We start from the raw sequence: 24,068 nt of genomic DNA on the forward strand, positions 1-24,068 counted from the left end.
AACCACTGAAATAATGATGTCATTGGATTGTTTGTCTGGTCAACACTGTTACCAAGATGTTTACACTGATCCAATGTTCTTTGCACTAATGCACTTGTACAGGTGTAATTCTATTGTGATATGTGTGTTGTTTTGGTGGGCATCTCTTTGATATACAAAATTGCAAAATAATCATTATTGTTACTAACCCTTTTTTTTAAATAGCCTCTGTGACTTTTATATTGTGTTTCTTCATTCATTTTGTTATTTTTATCTTGGTTTTTGTGTGTTAGTTCCTTTGAAATTTAAAACTTTTTGTTTCTGCGCTCCTGTCTATTTGCTTTTTCACTTTCTCTTTACTTTCTTGTATTTCCAGCACTTTGAATTTAACCATAACAAGTTGGTCAAATAGTAAGGAATAAACACATTTAATTTCATGTTAGAAAGTGGATACATGGAAGGATTGTGAATGAAGAATTCACAATTACTCACATCACACTTTGCTTCAGGAACTTTGTAGGAAAGAAAGCACAAAGAAACAGCATATCTTGTTTAAATCTGAGAATCACTTAAACAAGCCTTGTAATGCTAACTAGTTTGTTATCTTGCACTTAAGGTATTTTTTTATTTAGAATTTTTTTTATAAACCTCTCATAACCAAAGTAGGATGTAATCCATCCATCCATCCATTTTCCAACCTGCTGAATCCGAACACAGGGTCACGGGGGTCTGCTGGAGCCAATCCCAGCCAACACAGAGCACAAGGCAGGAACCAATCCCGGGCCGGAGCCAACCCACCGCAGGACACACACAAACACACCCACACACCAAGCACACACTAGGGCCAATTTAGAATCGCCAATCCACCTAACCTGCATGTCTTTGGACAGTGGGAGGAAACCGGGGCGCCCGGAGGAAACCCACGCAGACACGGGGAGAACATGCAAACTCCACGCAGGGAGGACCCGGAAAGCGAACCAGGTCCCCAGGTCTCCCAACTGCGAGGCAGCAGCGCTACCCACTGCGCCACCGTGCCGCCCTAGGATAAGAAGAAGAAGAAGAGGAATAGGTCAGTGTTGCAATATAAAATGTAAATTATAATGTAGGCTACAAATTAGCACAAAAGAATCTCTTTGTAGCTTTAATTCCTATAGACAATTTTGTCTATAGTGCATAATAAGCTAACCAATCAAACTCATTATGTAATCAGTCACATCCTTTAAGTGAGAAGGTGAATTGTCCCTTAGTACCAGCAATATCAATGGCTGCAGTCCAGGAAATTGTGCAACTCAACTGGAAATGCCATTTGAGACAGAACTGTCCAAGAAGCCAACTAGTCTAAGTGCTGTCTTATGGATAGACATGAACCCCTTGGATCATCTCAATAATCAATGATTAATAGTGAAATAATGACCATCCTTGATTTGATGCAGAACGAATTGGAAAAAGAAACAAACTGGAAATTTGTACTAAGTCCCACATGGCAGATTCTGACAGCACTGCATTTCTGTGCCACCTGTAGACTGTATGTGATACACATGGGCCTCAGTAAGGCTGCTTTGTTCAAATCTGTGCGTGCAGTGACGAGATTACTATTGTGCCATGCATACAAATATATACAGTTTCCAGAATGAGGGAATGCCTTGAATGACACTAAAATCTGTGTTCATACCATTGCAGGCATAACTGGCTTTTGTAAGTTATCATCCAGTATAAGTGCTGTACATAGGTTTGCCACCTGTTCCTTTTTAATGGAAATATTCCATATTTGAAACTGACATGTTGCATTCCTTAACAAATCAATTAGGGAGCGCTATTTTTTTCATTTTTTTATACAAGATGACCTTGAGTGCAAAAAAATTATACAATCAGAAATATAATATATAATAAAATACGGAAAGAAATGTTACCTAAATAAATAAATCAAGAAGAAAAATGATCTCTCTCTCCAACTGCTTGGCCAGGGTTACATTTGTTACCAGATACACAGACACCAATTGTGTGGGCTAGTTAGTTAGTACTAGTGTAGGAGAGAATGTCTTCTGCATCTAACGTGACTCCATAGTCTCCCACAAAACTAAGGCATTTATATCATTATTGCCTCAAATGGGAATGTAAGTATCTATGGCTTGAATCTGTTATAGGAGATGCCTACAAGACACACGGTAGTGCTGTGCACATTTTCTGTTGCACATGTGATGTCAAGCTGTTAATATGAGAGAGGGCAGCCACAGTAATTCTATACAGTAAATATGCTAATTTGATTAATAATAAATATATAGAATAATATTACATGCTAATTTGATTAATAATATATCGAATAGTAATACAGGAAGAATTACATACCCCCAAATATCTTTCATTTTTAATAATATAAAGTTATGCAATAAAATTGTAGCCTACTACTTATTATCTATGCTGTAATGATCTAGATTGTGCTGTTAAATTAAACCTCAAACTTTATTTGACCCAAACGTTCTAAAGAAAGCTTTCTGTGGAAAGACAAAGCAGAGTCAATTATGAAAGATGTAATAGCTCTGAAGGCACGGAGTGATGTATTGAATAGTATGACTTCTCCAGTACTTCTCCACTTTTCAATCAAATAGATGAATATAAACAAGAGTTTTTCAGATCAGACACAGGAGTCTTCAATTAGATTGTAGACTTTCTTGAAAATGAAAATGCATTGGTCAGTGAATATTGCCTTGAATTATGAGTTCTTTAGAGAAACTGGGCCTGTCAGTTCAACATATACGTACCAGCATTCAGTACAGACCATACCTTGATTAATTATGGGACCGATAATTCAGTGTTCAGAAATGTTACTGCCATGCACACATTTTTTAAAACACATTGAAGCATGTTATTGACAACTTGTCAGTAGATGGTGAAAATATTGGCGTGAAGGTTTACAGCTTCTTCAGTTCTTCTGCTAAAAGGAGAGAATGTCTCAAGAATTTTTGTGACTTCTTTATAGTGGAATTCCAAGAAATTCTGTAGAATTTGACAACTTAACCCAGCTATCTCCCAATTACTACAGAGCTGGGCAACTTTGAATTCCTACTTTGTGAGCCTGGGGAAAGAATGTCCAAGACACAGTAAAATACTGCTGATGCTGAAAGTGGATGGTGCCAAGGTTCATGATGATGAGTCAAATGTCATTGAAGTCTGCCTTCCTTTCTGCGACAACGTTCTTTCTCTTTTTGAAAATGTGAAGGCACTTGAGAACAATGACCTTTTTTACATAGACCTATTTGGCATCATGAAGATTTTAAAAAATAAGCAGACTCACAGGGGAGATGATTGTTTCTAAATGTATCTAACCAAGGTGAAGTTTACATGCCTATCAACATGTGATGCCAAAGGTGCATCGACAAAGTATTGAGCAAAGGCTGTGAATACTTATGTACATGTGATTTCTCAGTTTTTTTATTTTTAATAAATTTGCAAAAACCTCAAGTAAACTTTTTTCACGTTGTCATTATGGGGTGTTGTGTATAGAATTCTGAGGAAAAAAATAAATTTAAATCCATTTTGGAATAAGGCTGTAACATAACAAAATGTGGAAAAAGTGATGCACTGTGAATACTTTCCGGATGCACTGTATATTCAGTAGCATGGAAAAGGTTGTTGGAAGGGTCAAGTTCATAAGCCGGCTCCATCTTAACATGGATAAACTGTATGATGAGTGTATAACCACTAACACTATTTTGGAGAGACTCAGCACAGATGATCATTGGAAAACTAAAAGCACAACTACATGGTGGATAGGTGTGTTTTAGAAGGAAGATCTCCCAAATATGCTGTCTGTGCCGTCCTTCATCCTGGGCATACCACCATCTACAGGGTCTGCAGAAAAAAATATTTTTAAAGATGGCTCTAAAACAGACTTACACAAGAAACAGGTGTTCTCTGGAGCTCATCAAGAGGGAACTTCTTGTTAACTTGTTAACCTCTGCCAAAACTCAAACCATGGCTTTAAATGACTTGCAACTACTCCACGTTGCCAGAATCAACTTAAATATACATGAAAAAAGAAACAATAAAAACAGGTGTTGGTGCAACAATGCTGTGAAATGTGTTTTCTGTTACTGAAGCTACTGTTCCAATGTTTTTCGCTTTGAGGTTTTTTTGTTGGTGTTGTTAATGACGATAGTTAATGCACTTGTGAACTTTATTTTCTATTGGTGATGTTGTTGTACCAATATTTTTGCGACTTAAGTTTGCTGTGAAACTGTTGTCAATGACTGTAGTTAATATACTTGCATAGTCAATACTTGTTGGAAAATTTGATGGGCGGTTGGGGGGTATTTGTTTACAAACACACACCCCAATCCTAAAGCCTACTAGCCGTACATGTAGCCCATATCATTTTATACATACCTGTTCTATAGTCTAGAACAATACTTCCTTAATTGAATCAATACAGTGTAACATGACTATGTAAAGGAACAAATACAAATAAAATAGTCAGTATTACAACTTACCATATTCTGTATCATAAAAGATGATAAATTTTTGCCAGGCATATTCAGCAGTGACTTTAAGGATGACCTCATTGAGGTAGACAGGAGGTCTTACAAATAGTGTGTAATCTTCAGATTTGGTTGGGTGGGTGATGCTGCAACTAGACCGTGGTGTGCCAGCTGGAGCACGCTGAATATATAGATGGGGAATGTGCATGGCATCAGCCAGTGACTGCAATGATCCAGCAGACATGCAACCAATAGAGCTGACTAATGCCAAGATTCCTTGGTTCATTAGATCACAGGCTGAAACAAGAAAAAGAGATTCTGTTAGAAAAAATATAATTTAGATATATCACAATATAAATAACAGTTTTCAGATATGAATAAACTTTACAAATCAATACTTACTTTTTCAGAAACAAATTTGTTTTAAATAGAGAACAGGTATCTCCTTTCACTATTTATTTTTTTTCTGGTAAGCTATATAAACTAAGATAGATAGATAGATAGATAGATAGATAGATAGATAGATAGATAGATAGATAGATAGATAGATAGATAGATAGATAGATAGATAGATAGATAGATAGATAGATAGATAGATAGATAGATACTTTATTAATCCCAAGGGGAAATTCACAGTAAGCACATTTTCAAATTCACAGTAAACGTAAGTAAGTAAGCGCAGTATGAAGCACTGTCTAGCACCGATGAACTGTCTACCTTCCAGTATGTAAAAATAGGCATTGTAGCTGCTAAAATATATAAGGTGTCATCAGGCACGGGTAAGATGCGTGTCAAAAGAATTGTCAGAGTCCAAGAGTTCGTTTTAAAGGTATTTAGTGAAAGGTAAAAGTAAATAGTCCACACAAGAATAAAAGAAAAAATAGTTACACACGTAGAATAAAAGGCAAAAAAAAAAGGAAACAATTAATCTTCTATAAACTTAGCTTTTCTTGAAAGACTTTAGTATTTTTTTACTTAAAGGTTCTTAATTTCTTCTTTCCTACTTAAAGGTTCTTAATTTCTTTTTTCCTACTTAAAGGTTCTTAATTTCTTCTTTCCTACTTAAAGGTTCTTAATTTCTTCTTTCCTACTTAAAGGTTCTTAATTTCTTAAAGGCTCTTAAGCCGGTTGGCACATAGGCAAGTGCCTAGGCACGATAACGTGAAGTCACGGTTAAAAACCGTATGCCTCCACACCTTATACAAGGCAAGGCTGATACTAACTAACTGAACAGTGATGTTTACTCCAAGCTATTAGAAATGGCAAGAACATACCAAAACGATTCTATTCACGGGGGTTATAGGAACCTTCCATAGTTTATGCATTGTCATCTAATAAACATTCATGAATCTTGTAGAACAAGGAAAATGGCTCTTACAGGCATTTTTATCTTATTTTTCCTTCCTAAAAACAGTTTGGGATTTCAATTGAACTAAACAAGGTAGTCTGTAAGTTTTGAAAGTTTCCTTCTGACCTAAATTTTTATATAATATTCTAAGATATAGTAAAAACCAAACATGTATACTGTGCCACAAAGAAAAAATTTTACATTAAGCACAATATGCTGAGATTTATTCCACCATTCACAGCTAGTTTGTCTAGCAAAATAATATTCAGTGTTATTTATGAGAACAATTTCAGTGTGCACAATCATATGTGGTGAAAATCTTACCATAAAAATGTAAAAAAAATATACAACATCAAAAAAAATTATTTCCCTGTACTTAAGGAACTCCACATCAATAAACATCTAGTAAAAAACAAAAAACTTTCCACAGCTACTTTGTTGTTACTGTTATAGTATTTGAGCCCTTCCATGCTGATATCTATCAGAAAAAGAACATTATAAAAATAAATGCTCACAATAAAATAGTGTCTTATTCAGATTCATAGTTAATATCATATCTTATTTAAGTATAAAGTGTGTACAGTGTATATGTATTTACATATACTTAAGGAATCTAATGAATATTGTATACTAAAACCATCAAAGCATACTTGTATAACTATGTGGTAAGCCCACAACCTTATGTTCCAACACAAATAATGTGTAAGACAGAAACAGCTTTTGAACATGCATAGAGTTTGTCAAAGATGTAAGGTCAGGTAGAAGAATAGTCAGTCAGTAAACAGGAGAAAGTAGGTGCGTAGATAATGCCTTCAAGCAGAACAAGAAAGAGTAATATTTCAACCCCTGTTTTTTTCCAAATATTAAGGTACATATTTAGTGGAAATAAAACTCTACAAAACACTAAAATGAAGCAAAAACCTTGCTGTCCACAGTCAACATTAATTTGCAGACATCTTTAAGATATCCTCTCTAGTACATGTTTCAAAGACATTCTCAGCTTGCTACCTCAATAAACACTGATATGTTAACTTCACATCTGCCATAATGAACCAATTTGAAAGACCCATAGCCAAATTTCTGTCTACCGTGTGCTTAGTTTCTTATTAGTGTTTTGATTATATGGCTAATAGAGCAGTGAAGGACTTTGGGGCCAGTGGGGCTTCATGACATTCTTGAGTATCACTGAACATGCGTGCCTACTTCTTATTTTATTGACTCCAGATTTGCCTTTAAAACAATTATACCTGTGTAGCTTTTTGGCAAACCTGACAGACACTGGAATTATGTCTAATCCATACTTTCACACCTCAGCCCCACAGTGCAATGACCTATCTCCACTCCTTTACCTTTTGTAGACTGTATTTCACGTGTCAAATGTAGATTCTTTAAGAATGTCCAAGTTTGCTAATGACATTGTTCTTGTGACTATCATCATAAATTATTATTCCAAGTAATAATACTAATAATAATGCATTTTAAGTATAGGAAAGAAGCCACAAAACTGGTTAAGGTTTAGCCTTAATTATTTGGAATTAAATGTTAAGGAAATACAATAGAAGATTAAGCAAGGCAAAAGATCAATTTCATACTTAAATATCAATAGTCAGGTTTTAGAGGTAGTGGAATATTTCAGGATGCTGGAGGCACCTCAGTTCCCAACGAACTAAGCACATAGATTATGGGCAAAAAAAACTTCATAGACATTGTTGTTTCTGAGAAGGTTAAAGCCATTCCAAGAGTAACAGGGTCACCATTTACAAAAACATGTAAATCTTTGCTTTCTTTCCTTAACCCATTCTACATACTGTATATACCTGGGCAACACTGGGTATTTTCATCAAAATACCACATTTGCATAATTAATTAACTTAAAAGTTAAGCTGAAGAAGGAGTCCTACAGGACCCTTTTGTCCTGTGGGACCCTGGAGGCAGCTGATAGGTACCGGCAGGCCAAGCGGAATGCGGCTTTGGTGGTTGCTGAGGCAAAAACTCAGGCGTGGGAGGAGTTTGGGGAGGCCATGGAGAACGACTTTCGGACGGCTTCGAGGAGATTCTGGTCCACCATCCGGCGTCTCAGGAAGGGGAAGCAGTGCAGTGTCAACACTGTATATGGTGGGGATGGTGCGCTGCTGACCTCGACTCGGGACGTTGTGGGTCGGTGGGGGGAGTACTTCGAAGACCTCCTCAATCCCATTAACATGCCTTCCATTGAGGAAGCAGAGCCTGGGGACTCGGAGGTGGGCTCCCCCATCTCTGGGACTGAGGTCACCGAGGTGGTCAAAAAACTCCTTGGTGGCAGGGCCCCGGGGGTGGATGAGATAGAGAGTTCCTCAAGGCTCTGGATGTTGTAGGACTGTCTTGGTTGACACGCCTCTGCAACATCGCATGGACATCAGGGACAGTGCCTCTGGATTGGCAGACCGGGGTGGTGGTCCCCCTCTTTAAGAAGGGGGATCGGAGGGTGTGTTCCAACTACAGAGGGATCACACTTCTCAGCCTCCCTGGAAAAGTCTATTCAGGGGTCCTGGAGAGGAGGGTCCGTCAGATAGTCGAGACTCGGATTCAGGAGGAACAGTGTGGTTTTCGTCCTGGTCGCGGAACAGTGGACCAGCTCTATACCCTTAGCAGGGTCCTGGAGGGTGCATGGGAGTTTGCCCAACCAGTCTACATGTGTTTTGTGGACTTGGAAAAGGCATTCGACCGTGTCCCTCGGGGAATCCTGTGGGGGGTACTCCGAGAGTATGGGGTATCGGCCCCCCTGATAAGGGCTGTTCGGTCCCTGTACGATCGGTGCCAGAGCTTGGTCCGCATTGCCGGCAGTAAGTCGAACCCGTTTCCAGTGAGAGTTGGACTCCGCCAGGGCTGCCCTTTGTCACCGATTCTGTTCATAACTTTTATGGACAGAATTTCTAGGCGCAGCCAGGGCGTTGAGGGGGTCCGGTTTGGTGGGCTCAGGATTGGGTCACTGCTTTTTGCAGATGATGTTGTCCTGTTTGCTTCATCAGGCCGTGATCTTCAGCTCTCTCTGGATCGGTTTGCAGCCGAGTGTGAAGCGGCTGGGATGAGAATCAGCACCTCCAAATCCGAGACCATGGTCCTCAGCCGGAAAAGGGTAGAGTGCCCTCTCAGGGTTGGTAGCGAGATCCTGCCCCAAGTGGAGGAGTTCAAGTATCTCGGGGTCTTGTTCACGAGTGAGGGAAGAATGGAGCGTGAGATCAACAGGCGGATCGGTGCGGCATCCGCAGTAATGCGGGGCGCTGCATCGGTCTGTCGTGGTGAAAAAGGAGCTGAGCCGCAAGGCGAAGCTCTCAATTTACCAGTCGATCTATGTTCCTACCCTCACCTATGGTCATGAACTATGGGTAGTGACCGAAAGACCGAGATCGCGAATACAAGCGGCTGAAATGAGTTTCCTCCGCAGGGTGTCTGGGCTTTCCCTTAAAGATAGGGTGAGAAGCTCAGTCATCCGGGAGGGGGCTCAGAGTAGAGCCGCTGCTCCTCCGCATCGAGAGGAGTCAGATGAGGTGGCTCGGGCATCTGATCAGGATGCCTCCTGGACGCCTCCCTGGTGAGGTGTTCCGGGCACGTCTAACCGGGAGGAGGCCCCCGGGGAAGACCCAGGACACGCTGGAGGGACTATGTCTCTCGACTGGCCTGGGAACGCCTTGGGATTCTCCCGGAAGAGCTAGAAGAAGTGGCCGGGGAGAGGGAAGTCTGGGCATCTCTGCCCAAGCTGCTGCCCCCGCGACCCGACCTCGGATAAGCAGGAGACAATGGATGGATGGATGGATTAACTTAAAAACCATGACTTTAAGACTTGTGTTTACAATAATTTGTATAATAATCAATTTTAATCAATCATCAGTGTATCTGTGTTAAATATAATATTGGCATGTTTTTGGGGAATTATTTGTTTGGTTATGAAGTTGTGGTGATATTTTATTTCAACCTAATGAAATACTATGCAAACAGCATTGTTATGGAAACAAAATATTTACTTTTTAGTACTTAACCAACTCACATAACCTTGGTCAAGAAAGTTGAAGGTGGAAAATAGATGAGCAAATGCATTTATTAATTCTATGCATCCTTTCTTATATTAACTGTGAGATGAATAATAACTGAAAAAGGCAAGAAGGACCTTGATAAATATACTTAAGTACGTAGGAATAAACAAAAATTGACTTAAAATTTAAGACAGTTTACAGGTAAGAAAATGAGTAACTAATTGATCCAGTTAAGTAATATGTTTAGGCACCCTACTACCCTTAACCCTGAACTCCTTCTACTTTAGGCAGCTTCCTTTTGAATTGTTCAGTTTACATTAAACTGTTCTCACTACTATAAATTAGAATCACCCATATAGGTTTACAGCCAACGACCCTGCATCAGTGTGGAGAGGTTTGAAAGACATCACCTACAGGAAACCATCCCCCCATACTGAAGAGAACGATCAACTGGCCAACGAGCTGAATTTGTTCTACTGCAGGTTTGATAATCCCTCTTTCACACCTCTCACCCACGCCAATCAAAATACAGTCCCAGCACTCACTACCAAGCCCCTGCCCCTCCCCACTGACACCATATCTGCACTCAGGATCTGTGAAGGAGATGTGAGTCAGCTCTTCAGGAGACAGAAGATCAGGAAGGCACCAGGTCCAGATGGTGTGTCACCCTCCTGTCTTAAAGTCTGTGCTGATCAGCTGGCCCCCATATTTACACAGATCTTCAACAGATCCCTGGAGCTATGTGAAGTTCCCTCCTGCCTTAAGCGTTCCACAATTATCCCGGTTCCAAAGAAAACCTCCATTGCAGGGTTAAATGACTACAGGCCAGTCGCCCTGACGTCTGTGGTCATGAAATCCTTTGAAAGACTGGTGTTGACCTACCTGAAGGGACATTACAGACCCCCTGCTTGACCCCCTACAGTTTGCTTACCGAGCAAACAGGTCAGTGGATGATGCAATCAACATGGGACTGCACTACATCCTGCAACATCTCGACTCTCCAGGGACATATGCTAGGATCCTGTTTGTGGACTTCAGCTCGGCGTTCAACACTATCATTCCAGAAGTCCTCCACACCAAACTCACTTGGCTCACTGTACCAGCTCCCATCTCCCAGTGGATCAAAAACTTCCTGACAGATAGGAAGCAGCAAGTGAGACTGGGAAAAAATCACATCCAGCACACGAACAGTCAGCACTGGCGCCCCCCAGGGATGTGTCCTCTCTCCTCTGCTCTTCTCCCTCTACACAAATGACTGCACCTCAAGAGACCCATCTGTTAAAATCCTGAAGTTCGCAGATGATATGACAGTCATTGGCCTCATCAAGGACAGTGACGAGTCTGTATACAGACGAGAGGTCGAACAGCTGGTCCTCTGGTGCGGTCAAAACAACCTGGAGCTGAACAAGCTTAAAACTGTGGAGATGACAGTGGACTTCAGGAGGAGCGCCCCAGTGCTGCCCCCTCTCACACTACTCAACAGCATTGTGTCTGCTGTGGAAAACTTTAGGTTTCTGGGATCCACAATTTCCCAGGACCTAAAGTGGGAACTAAACATAAACACAATTGTTAAAAAGGCCCAGCAGAGGTTGTACTTCCTGTGCCAGCTCAGGAAGTTCAACCTGCCTCAAGAGCTGCTCATCCAATTTTACTCTGCAGTAATCCAGTCTGTTCTCTGTTCATCTATCACAGTCTGGTTTGGCTCAGCCACAAAACAGGACAGGAACAGACTTCAACGGACAGTCAGGATTGCAGAAAAAATCATTGGTGTTGATCTGCCCTCCATTCAAGACTTATACAGATCTCGAGTCAGGAAATGGGCAGAAAACATCATTGCAGACCCATCACACCCTGGTTACAACCTTTTTCAAATTCTTCCCTCTGGTAGGCGCTACAGAGCACTGTACGCCAAAACTACCAGACATGTGAACAGTTTCTTTCCTCAGGCCATCACTCTCATGAACACTTAAGTCAATCTCACAGCATCAGGGACAATACTAGGTAAAACCGGAGTCCAATTCCTTGTATGTGTACATATACTTGGCCAATAAAGCTGATTCTGATTCTGATTCTGATTTTACTTTCCATAAAATTTCGACACAGTTTGGAGTACTGCAAGCACTTTTTTTATGTACTGCCTTCACAAGGTTAAATGTTTTGAAATACTACAACTTTTTAATTGTTAACTGATGAACTTTTACTAACCACGACGAAAGTTCATGTTTTTCATCCCCCACATATAATTTTGAGATGTTTAAAAAGTGTAACCACCAGGGGGTGCCACTGAGCCCCATACCACAGACACATCAATACCCAACACAATTCCAGGTTCAAATAAACCATTTTTATTTGACAAATTTCTACAGAAGACCAGCAAAAATACACCATGTACAATTCTCCTTCTTCCTCCTGACTCTGACTCCAATTAAATGTAGCAGCAGGCTTCCTTTTAAATTAGACCCGGGAACTGCTTCTTCTGAAACACTTCCAGGTCATATGAAAACCAGGGTGGTCTTTCCAAGACAGTGATGTCTGGCAGTCCCCAAAGACCCCAACAGGGCTAGGTCTCAAGACTCTAACTCCCATGCCACCCTGCGGGTATCCTGATCAGGTGTAGTTCTGAGGAACACTGTCACCTGCTGTATGGGGGAATAAACTGCTGCCGGTGAACCTGTCCACCCAATCCTTACATTATGGCATCCTGGCTGGGTATGATTCCTTCCTTTATCCCAGCCTGGATGCCTACCCTTCCTTCCTGGCACATACACAAGGCATTACAGTTATCTTTTGCTATTTTTGTTGTTAGGTATGTCAGATGCTTAATTTATTTAAATATTTTTAATGTACAGTAAGAGTAGTAGTGTGGCTAGAATACAAGCTAGAAAGCAAAAAAATTAGCTACATTTCCATCCATCCATCCATCCATTTTCCAACCTGCTGAATCCAAACACAGGGTCACAGGGGTCTGCTGAAGCCAATCCCAGCCAACTCAGGGCACAAGGCAGGAACCAATCCCGGGCAGGGTGCCACCCCACCGCAGGACACTCACAAACACACACTAGGGCCAATTTAGAATCGCCAATCCACCTAACCAGCATGTCTTTGGTCTGTGGGAGGAAACCCACGCAGACACAGGGAGAACATGCAAACTCCACGCAGGGAGGACCTGGGAAGTGAACCCAGGTCCCCAGGTCTCCCAACTGCAAGGCAGCAGCGCTACCCACTGCACCACCATGCCGCCCTAGCTACATTTCATTTATAAAAATTATACAGTTGCATATTAATTCACATAAAAGAAGGGGAAAACAGCTCCAATGTTACATACTACTTCAGGTCAAAAGAAAAAAAAAGGAAAACAAGTAATGCATGTGCTCAGATTAAACTGAATGCTGAGCCTGCTTTCTGGGTATAGCTTATCCAGTTTGATAACTTAAAGTATTGTTCTTTTTCTACATTCAGCCTATTTCTGTATTTACATTGTAGAGAGGGATTAAGGTAACTGAACATTGATGACTCCATCCAAAAATAGTTTTCTACTCTTGATTAATATTAATGAACCTACAATGAAATGTTAGATAAATTGTTTTATTAATAATTAGAACATTACAACATTAGAAAATATTGTCATGAGAAAAGGTCATGCAGTTCATCAGGTTGGTCTATCCTATTGCCTAGATAGTCCAAAAATAACATCAAGTTGAGATTTGAAGGTTCCTGACGTCCTACTCTTGATCACACTACATGGTTATTTATTCCATGACTTTATGGTTCTTTGCATGAAGAAAACCTTTCTAACATTTGTGTGAAATCTGTCCAACTGTGTCCCCATGTTCTTGTTGAAGAATGCATTATCAAATAACAACAGGGACTGACTGTATTAATTGCTTTCATATCTTTAAACATTTCAATCCAGTCCCCTCTTAATCTCCATTTGCTTAAACTGATAATATTCAGCTCCTTCAGTCTAAACTCATAGCTTACACCTCTTAGTCCTGGAATTATCTTAGTTGATATTTTCTGGGATTTTCTAGCACTGCTATGTATTTTTGTAATATGTTGACCAAAATTGAACACAGTACTCCAGATGAGGCCTAACTAGGACATTATCAAACTTAAACTTAATGCTCCCTTAATTTATACTCCACATCCTATTAGCTCTCTTGATCATTTCTGTACACTGACTCGATATACGATAAAGAGTGATGAGCCCACTTTGACTCCTAGGTCCTTCTCATAACATGCACTTAAAAGTTTCAGACCCCCCCATTGTTTACTCAAATCTAACAGTTTTACTTCCTAAATGCAATACTTTACACTTTCTTACAGTATATTTAATCTACAACAAATCTGCCCAAGATTGTATGATATCCTATTGCCTCTGTAATAATTTAGATGATTCTACATTATGTGCCCTTCCACCTTGTTGAGGGACACTACTTTTAACATTAACTAATTCTTTTAATCATTATCCTTTGCTTCCTCTGTTTGACGCCAACATTGTACCCATCTACAGACTGTGCCCTGAATTCCCATTAGCCTTTCATGTGGTGTTTAACCAGAAGCTTTCTGAAAATTAAGATAAATAATATCATATGCACCTCTCTGATTCTATGCTTCCTGGTCTAAACCCATGTTGAGTATTTGCTAATACTCTTGCTCTTCACACAAATAAACTTCAAAAAGGTGCAAGATCAAAGCATTTGCTGTATCACTCTCTGTATATTCTACCTTACCCTTACAGTTCTTAATGCTCTTCACCTTCTCCTTGACTGTTATTTGACTGCTAAAATATTAAATTAACCTCTTTGGGCCACCTTTAATTTTTTCTGCAATATTTCGCTGTCTGGGTCATCTTTCATTTTTTCAACAACATTTCTGTTAACATGTTATCATTCTGTTAATATTATTATTTGATCCTCATTGTATATTGTTTCACATTATTTTGCAATTTTTTTGAAATTGTTCTAAAAATGGTAGACTAAACAGATTTACCAAAACTAATAATATTGTAGCATTGGTAGGCCAAACCTGAGAGTGTGACAGAGGTGTTATGTGGACTGCTCCTAGAGTGGGGAGTAGAATGGGGAGAAGGAATGGTTATGGTGAGAACTTATTAATTCAGAAGCTATTTCACAAAAGCATTGACCTTGGTGCATGGTTCCTAGGAAATCTCGATCCAGTCATGGATTAGTTCTAGATTGTAGAGAGCAAGCTTGGACCCCATTTGAGCTGTGAATTGTTTGAATTGGCATAGGTTCTAGCAGTGGACACAGAAGAGGAGAGAGAAGCCATTTGGGAGAAGCTAGAGTGAAGTCTGACAGCAAGAGAATTGTAAAATGAAGCAGTGAAAGTGAACTGCAGTGATGTGGATAGAAATATCAAGATTTATTTACCAAATGACATTAATGTATCTGCCATGAAGAAAAGACATGCAAATTCATTTAAAAGAACAATGAAAATTGAATCACAGAAATGAGGCATGAAAATGGTGTTACGACGGTAACCACAAGGATGACAAAGCCCTGGTGCAGTAATCATTCCTTTCATTCTTAAAAAACATTAATGTCTGATCATTTTGATCAATAAATGAATTATTATAATAATAGTATAAACAGTATACATTTCTAAGTGCTTTTTTATTGTGCTCTCTATATCTTCTTGTATGATTTAGATACAGGTCTGACTACATGTAATTTAAACTAAAGATGGTAAATATTTTAACATCACTGTTTCCTTTAATATATGGTATTGTATTCATTGTCTTATTATTTTGTCTACTACCAGTTTTGTATTAGTTGTTGAAAAACATACAACGTAAATTGAAATTTTTACTGACAATAAATTAGAATTAGAAAATTCTTACATTTTAGGCAGCTGTGTTTTTATCCATCTTCTTGTCTACTCAATCCAATAAAGTCATTAGAATTCTTTTAATTTCTTTATTTTTTTTTTAACCGCAGAGAGTATAAAAGGTGTATACTGTAGTATAGAGTATACATTGTTTATTTATCTGCTTGTTACATATGCAATGTTTTGCAGTTTTAAATGAAGACATAATATAAAGTAATTGGCAAAATATGTGTTAACCAAGATAGCCAGAAACTGGATGCCTGGTAATTGAAAAATATCCAAAAAAAAAGTAAACTTTAAAAAAAAAAAAAAAAAAAAGGAATGAGATTTCTGTATATAGCAGCTGTAATGAGAAAAATATGAATACCCACTGCATAAACCAAATAAATAAATGTAATGGTGGAACTTCAATCAATATATTACTCTAAAAAACATGTTTTCAGTGATTGCTACATAATTCACTGGCTGCATGTCCAATAACCAGAGCCCTCTGCAGCTGTCACAACTGATTAACCAAGAAATGTTTATAGGGATGTTTTACACTGCAATACACTTACTTTGGGTGTATTTAGTGCTTGAGTGACAGGTCAGACTGAAGCTAAAAATTCAAGAAACCATAAAGTTTTTATTTTTATATTGTGCAATAAATTTCTTTTCATGTTTATCAATGTGCTTAGTGCTTTAGCTAGAATAAATGCTTACTTGGGATTACATCTCTAAATAAATTTCTGTTATAAAAAAGCGTCTTATTTTATAAATAGTAGGTTACTGGTGAAGGTTAATGGTCACTCTACAGAGGGTACTAATGCAATGCTATGTTACAGTGCTCAGCAGATGGATTATGCTTCACATCTGGTCCAAGAATGACTAGAAATCCCGTAGGAGTAACAGGAATTTGTTGCTGGGGAAAGGTATGTCTTTTTTTTTATCTGGCTCAGCTTGCTGCCATCATGACTCTCACAGGACAAGTAGATTAGGAAAAGAATTACTATGTGTTGGGTAATGAAAAATTGTAGATATTTTGTTAATGCTAGTGACGTTGAAAAATAATTATTTTACTTGAACTGTTCAGTATTAATTACAGAAGCAGTGAAAGATATTTACACATACCATTTCACTTATAGGTTCACTTTTTCAAAAAATACAGCCTTTAAAAAATAGTGGTGTCAGATTACAATAATTCCAAGGATATTATCAGCTGTTACTACCTAAAAACAAAAATGAAAAACAGCTGTGACGTTAAATTGTTACTCTTTATCTTCATTACACTCTTAACATTGATTAAAAATGCTGTAAAGTAGGGGTACTCAAACGGCGGACCGCGGTCCACAATCCGGACCGCCAAGACGTTTTTGGCGGACCGCGACTGTCTTCTGCGTAAGTCAAAAGTCTGAATATAAAAGCACCAAAATTATTGTTGTTTTATTATTTACTCTGTAGCAGGGTTGCCAACTGGCATTTTTTATGCCAAATAACTGAAATCTGGCATTTTTGAAAACTGTTTGGCATATAAAATTTGCGTTTGGTCTACTGGCATTTTTTTGGTCTTTTTTACAATGCGAATTATCCACCAAAGTCAGAGCTCCGTTCGCATAAGATCGACGCCCTTAAGTCGTCGTTGGTAACGAGTTCATCACTGATGACGAAAGCGACCACCACACAATCAAATGTTACAGAAGCTTCGCTACGCATTGTTTGGGTTCTTGGCAGACATAAGAAAGCATTTACTGATGCAGAGGTTGTTAAAGAATGCATGATGTCTGCTTCTTCGGTTCTGTTTAGCGACAAAAAGTGTGTTGAACTGATTCAGCAGATACCATTATCAGACAGTACTGCTAGTCGTCGTACAGATGACCTTTCTGACAATAGATAGATAGATAGATAGATAGATAGATAGATAGATAGATAGATAGATAGATAGATAGATAGATAGATAGATAGATAGATACTTTATTAATCCCAATGGGAAATTCACATGTGGTCGGTGGTCAGTTAATATCAGATCTTAAACAGGCTGAATTGTTTGCTCTCGCGTACGATGAATCCACTGATAAAACTGACATGTCTCAACTCTGTATGTTCACAAAATTTTTTGATGGCCATAATTTTGTTGAAGAGTTTCTGACATTACTACCGCTAGCAAAACAGACCCGCGGTGAGGACGTGTTTTCAGCATTATCGCAGTTTATGCACGCAGCTGGATTGGATGTAACAAAAATGGTTTCCCTTACAACAGACGGGGCACCAGCAATGACTGGTAAAGATAGAGGACTTGTCACTCATATGAAGGCACTTCAGCCCAACCTTGTTGCTTATCACTGCATCATTCATCAGTCTGCCCTCTGTTCAAACCTTTGTGACGAACTGGCGGAAGTGATGTCTACTCTTGTGAAATTAGTGAATTTTTTACGATGTAATTCGTCTCTGCAGCATCGTCTGTTTCGTTCTTTTCTTGAAGAGATGTCTGCAGAATTTGGAGATTTGCTGCTTCACAATGACGTCAGATGGTTAAGCAAGGGTCGTGTGTTGGAAAGGTTCTGGAATCTCCGTGAAGATGTAGCTGACTTCCTGCAGTCCTTGAATACAAAGAAGCTGCAGAATTTTTAACATTTATTCAAGACAGTGACAAGGTCGCACTGCTGGCATTTCTTGTTGATATTATGGGACATATAAATACACTGAATTTGTCACTTCAGGGTGCAGACAAAACCGTTGTCGAATTGCAAGAAAAATGTTGTGCCTTTGAAACAAAACTGAGCATTTTCATCAATGACATGGAAGGTGGCAAGATGCTGCATTTCCCAAACCTGAAGAGCTGCATGACAGCTGATCAACAGGCATGTTTTCAGTTGATTTCCACATTTCTACATCATTTTAAGGTCGAGTTTGATGAACGTTTTAAGGATTTCAGAAAACTGAAGCCTGTGTTTTTGTTTGTTGCTGATCCTTTCATTGTCCAGCCTGACGGTGAATGGACTCAAACCTGTCACTGTTGCAAATGGAAGCAGCTGATTTGCAAGCTTCTCACGTTTTGAAAGCAAAATTGAACTAAGTCGGCATAACAATTTTTTGGTCAAAGTTTGTTCCAGATTCTCAGTATCCTGCTGCAAAGCAACTGGCGATATCCGTGCTCACTATGTTTGGTTCAACATATTCTTGTGAGTGTGCATTCTCCACTATGAACACTATCGAGACAAAACATAGAAGTGTATTTACCGACCAGAACCTCAGGAATGCAATAAGAATTGCACTGACTGGTTACTCACCGAACTATGCTGCCATTATGAAATCGAAACAACAGCTCCACACTTCACACTGAGTGACAATCATTTACGTACTAACTGTTGTAATTGGTGTGTTAATTGCAAGTAGTCATGTGACTTTTTTGAATTGTTTTCCATGTTTTGTGCATGTCTTGGTCTTCTGTAAAAATTTTATCATTTGCGTTGAATCTATTACTAGCCTCCTACAGACCTACATCTACAGTCCTACACGGTAAACCTGGCTATAGCGGACCCCGATGGTTGGTGGCTAACTGAATGTGGACCGGCATTCAAAAACTTTGAGTACCCCTGCTGTAAAGGATGACACAAACAGGAGGGTGTCCCAGCGTGGATCAGGCAAGGTTCCTTACCTGGATGGGGGGCTAACTCGTGGGAAGCTCAAGACAAAAAGATAAGAGTATTCCCTGCATTAGCCTGGAAGATAACAGAAGATTCCAGTTTAGAACTTGAGTACACTGACATCCTGGCGGTGTTCAATCCAGGATCTATACCTGGCCAGGCGGCCAGTGTGATAGAAGGATCAGGGAAAACAAATGGTCAGGACTACATGCTCCCTCAATATGTTAGGTGGAAACATCACTGGATGGTTCTACCAATATGGACTCACACAAGGCTTGCTGGAAATTGTAGTTTCTTGAGGCAGCCCTGTTGGGTTCCAGGGCTGCAACCAGAGGGTGCTGTGAGGATTTGTGATCCCTACTCAAAGGGACTTCAGCTCAACCTGGAAGTTCTTCCATTGGGGCTATGTCCTGGCACTGAAAGTACTCCCGGGTCTAACACAGAAAAGCCATTCGACTTCATCCAGGCAAGATGGAGTTGGAAGAGGAGCTAACAACAATCACCAGGTAGAAATGAAGGAATAAGAAAGAGAAATAGAGAGGAGAAGAGAGCATTTGTGTCTACACAACATATAAGAAACCTTTTTGTAAGGTATTTAGGTCCATAAACCTTTTTGTTTGCACTTGTACTTGTGTCATTGTGTTTGTATTTGGGGTGCTGAAATGCAATGCCCCCTATTATTCACAATGCAATATTAAATTTTATTTTTGTGTTATTAGCTTCTCCCCCATTTGAAATAATTTACATTTATTCCAAAATTTTAATGAAATCTTGACCCTGTGGTATCCACTAATCCACCTTAATTTTTATCATCTGTAGATGAACATACATTTTATTTATTTTGCAGGATTCCACCCTTCACAACTCTTTATTTGGAAAAACATCACTGCATGATATCAGGATTTCCCTTTTTAAGCAACTCCTCTTGACTTACTTTTTGCCTTTTTGTTATTTTTGTGACTTTCCTATACATTCTTGCATTTATACTGATTTTTTGGTTCAGTTTGTCCATTCAGTCCAAAGTTTGTTTGTTTATTCATTTATTTACTAGGGGGTTCACCCCCTGCTCGCTTCGCTTGCCAACCACTGTGCTACGTGCCAGACACTTCACGTCTCTGCTGCTTGCTGCTGCGAGCTGCCCTGTGGGACATACTGAGGGTTCGCGGGATCCCCTCGAGGTTGCTGGATATCATGGCCAGCCTGTACACTGTACACTGGTACTGTGAGTTCTTCCTTCTGTGTTCTTCCCAGTTGATTCTGGGGTTCGTCTGGGATGTGTTCTTACTCCTACTCTGTTCGAAAGATTCACTGATCTTGACTTTGCTGACGATGCTGTGATCTTTACAGAGTCAATGGAGCTTTGATCGGGGTGCTCGTGAGACTGACCGAGGAGTCAGAGTGTCTGGGTTTGCAAGTGTCCTGGATAAAAGGCCTTCAATGACCTCTTGGGCACAGCCATCAGCAGTGTGTCTGTCTGCGGAGAGAGTGTCAAGGTTTACTTACCTTGGCAGTGACATTCATGTCTCTGGTGACTCTTCCTATGAAGTCAGTTGACAGATTGGGAGAGCATAGGGTATCATGAGGTCACTGGAAAGGGGTGTGTGGTGTTCCCGATATCTATGCAAAAAGACAAAGGTCAAAGTCCTGGTGCTTCCTGTCTTGTTATATGGTAGTGAGACATGGACACTATCCGGTGACCTGAGATGAAGACTGGACTCGTTTGGTACTGTGGTTCTCCAGAAAATCCTTGGGTATCGTTGGTTTGACTTTGTGTCAAATGAGCAGTTGCTCATGGAGTCCCGAATGAGGCACATTACCTGCATTGTGAGGGAGCGTCAATTACGGCACTATGGCCATGTGGCGCGTTTCCCTGATGGTGGTCCGGCTCATAAGATCTTCATTGTTAGGGACCCGAATGGCTGGACCAGGCCAAGGGGTCGCCTACGTAACACCTGGCTGCGGCAGATAGATGGTCATTTCCGGAGGGTGGGACTGGACCACATGTCTGCCTGGGGGTTGCAAACTGGGATGCCGAGTTGTTTCGTCATGTAGTGGGTGCTGCAACACACTGTACCAGTGCATGCTCCCCAACTTGACTTGACTTGACAGCAGCTGTCCTTTTGTCTCACTGCCTTGTCTCTGCGACATTCTACTTTGTCATCTACTCTTCGTCTTTTATTTCCAGCACCGGGCGTATTTAAATCTCTTGGCACAATGTCTCATCTCGTGGGACGTGAGTTCTTGATATTTTTTAGTTTATAATTTAAAAACGGAATAAGAATCATAAAATCTAACAACATCACATTAAAGTTTGATAAAATCTCAAAAGAATGATACCAAACATATATATGTAGGTTTTAAAATAAGCCCAATTTAAACAGTGACAAAAATCGTGACATAAAAACGTCACATAAAATCATTGCACTTTTAGGCTTAGGATTTTATATATACATATATATATATAGAGAGAGTAGATTTATTTATATATTTATTTATACTTTAAAGGCCAATTTCCATTTTTCAGAGCCTGGTTAGGCTTCTGCCTCAGGTACTAGTGTGGAGCTGGCTGGGTTGGGGTCAGGGCAGTAAAGGTCTTGGCCTCCTCTTATACAGTAGCTTATTTGAAAACCTCAAGTCGTTTCACTATGGTCCTGAATCCAAATCCAAACCACTATAACAGAGTAAAACAAAAAAATAAAGCTAACAAAAGCAAATAACAAAAAAACAACTCCCCAGAATGTACAAAAAAAGAGATAAAATCTACAGAAACTAAGAGTTAAAACAACAAATGTACTGGTAAAAAAATAGGTTTTCCATTCAGGTTTTGAACAAAGTTAAGGAAAAACAGCCTTGATTGTACTGAGGTAAAGAATTCTAAAGTCTGTGTGTCTTGACAGCCCAGAAAAAGAATTTGTTTAATCAGACTATTACCAATCCAGTGTAAGAGGATCTGAGTTAATGTTGTAAGAGTGAAGGAACTCAACTTGATAAGTGGAGTTGGACATTGCAAAACTCTGAGGGTGGTAAGCAAAATTTGTATTTTATACGGAAAGAATCTGGTTGCCAGAATAACTGATAAAGAAGAGGAGTAATATGCTCCATGATTTTAATGTAAAAACTCTTACATCTCAATGCTAAATAGACTTTAGACTGTTGAAAGTTTTAGGTAGGGGACTAGCGAACAGGAAATTCTAATAGTCAAATTGAGAAGAAATGAAAGCATCAACCAGTATTGCAGCATCTTTCTTGTTAAGTAAAACATAGAGGCAAGAAATATTGTGGAAGTGGAAAAATACAGTTTTAGTAAGTGAGCTTATATGAATCTAAGAATTAGGTAATAAGGCTAGTAATACACCAAGATTACAAACAGTCTAACAATCCAAAATTTAATATTAATACAAAGGTTTCATTGATATGTTTGTTGAGAAAAGCCAAGCAAAATGACACCTTTTATTGGCTAACTAAAAAGATTACAATATGCAAGCTTTCGAGGCAACTCAGGCCCCTTCTTCAGGAAAGATATACATCTTGCCTGAAGAAGGGGCCTGAGTTGCCTCGAAAGCTTGCATATTGTAGTCTTTTTAGTTAGCCAATAAAAGGTGTCATTTTGCTTGGCTTTTCTCTATATTCATAATGGCTAACACAGTACAACACCCTAGTACTATTGATATCTTTGAAATCATTAATTTACTTTTATCAGTTGTGACAGACGACCGGCTATGGACTCCGGTCGTCACCCCCAGGCCGCTAGGAGGAGCCCTCCGGACAGCATATTTGCGCCCCGAGTTCCAGCAGGGCCTCATGGACTGTGTAGTGTTTTGACACAGCCCTGCTGGATACCTTGGGGGCCGCCACGAGTCGCTGTAGGGGGGCTAGTGGGCTCTGGCATGCCCTATAACCCGGGAGTGCATGTCAGTCACGTGACTCAAGGAAGTGACGTGCTCCCGGGATGAAGAAAAGGACTGTTTGCCCTGACCCGGAAGGAAAACGGACTTGTGGGTTTGGCTTGGAGCCACTTCCGGGTCAGGGGCTATAAAAGGACTCTGGGTAAGCCCAGACATTGAGCTGAGCTGGGAGGTAGGGTGGCGACGTGTCTGGGAGTGGAGGATTGGTTATAGAGAATAGTGTATTGTGTTTATATGAGTGTGGAGTGGAGGATGCTTTGTGCACATTATAATAACAAAATAAAAAGTTATTATTATTATACTTTCACCTGGTCATCAGAATGGTACCTGAGGGTTCGAGAGGTGGACACGAGCCTCAACTGCTACACAGTATTTAATTTTAGGAAATTAGTATTCACTTTCTCATATCATAGGTACATCTTGGTTTTAATGCTGACAAAAATCTGGATGTCATCGTATGTAGCAGCGAAAAAACTAAGACTATTTTAGCAGTTGATTTGTCCAAGGTGGAGCACATATATGAAAAATAGGCGGGTACTAAGAATTAATCCCTGGGGTGTGCCTTGAGTAACAGAGACAATTGAAGAGTTTTGTTTTCCAAGTGAAATATTGTATTGTCTATGAACACGGAAAAAAGGCTAATAAGATCTTAGCTCAACAAATCCACAAGCAAGAAGTTCGCAATGCAATATCAGTAATCACCAACACAGACAGAGATAAAGTCATTGGCCATAAAAATATACAGTAATCCCTCCTCCATCGCGGGGGTTGCGTTCCAGAACCCACGCGAAAGGTGAAAATCCGCGAAGTAGAAACCATATGTTTATATGGTTATTTTTATATTGTCATGCTTGGGTCACAGATTTGCACAGAAACAC

The 24,068-nt window shown here is 39.7% G+C and overlaps 1 protein-coding gene across 2 annotated transcripts in view; it reads right to left on the reverse strand.

Moving 5' to 3' along the window:
- The window catches only part of grid2 (glutamate receptor, ionotropic, delta 2), a 2,355,570-nt gene that overhangs the window by 934,647 nt on the left and 1,396,855 nt on the right, over nt 1-24,068 (reverse strand). For both annotated transcript variants that reach the window (XM_028802162.2, XM_051927734.1), the window contains exon 3: nt 4,467-4,751. In XM_028802162.2, coding sequence (XP_028657995.1) covers nt 4,467-4,751 — 285 coding nt within the window. The remainder of the gene's footprint in view (nt 1-4,466; nt 4,752-24,068) is intronic.

This window comes from Erpetoichthys calabaricus, chromosome 5 (genome assembly GCF_900747795.2).
Source record: "Erpetoichthys calabaricus chromosome 5, fErpCal1.3, whole genome shotgun sequence".
Lineage (NCBI taxonomy): Eukaryota > Metazoa > Chordata > Cladistia > Polypteriformes > Polypteridae > Erpetoichthys > Erpetoichthys calabaricus.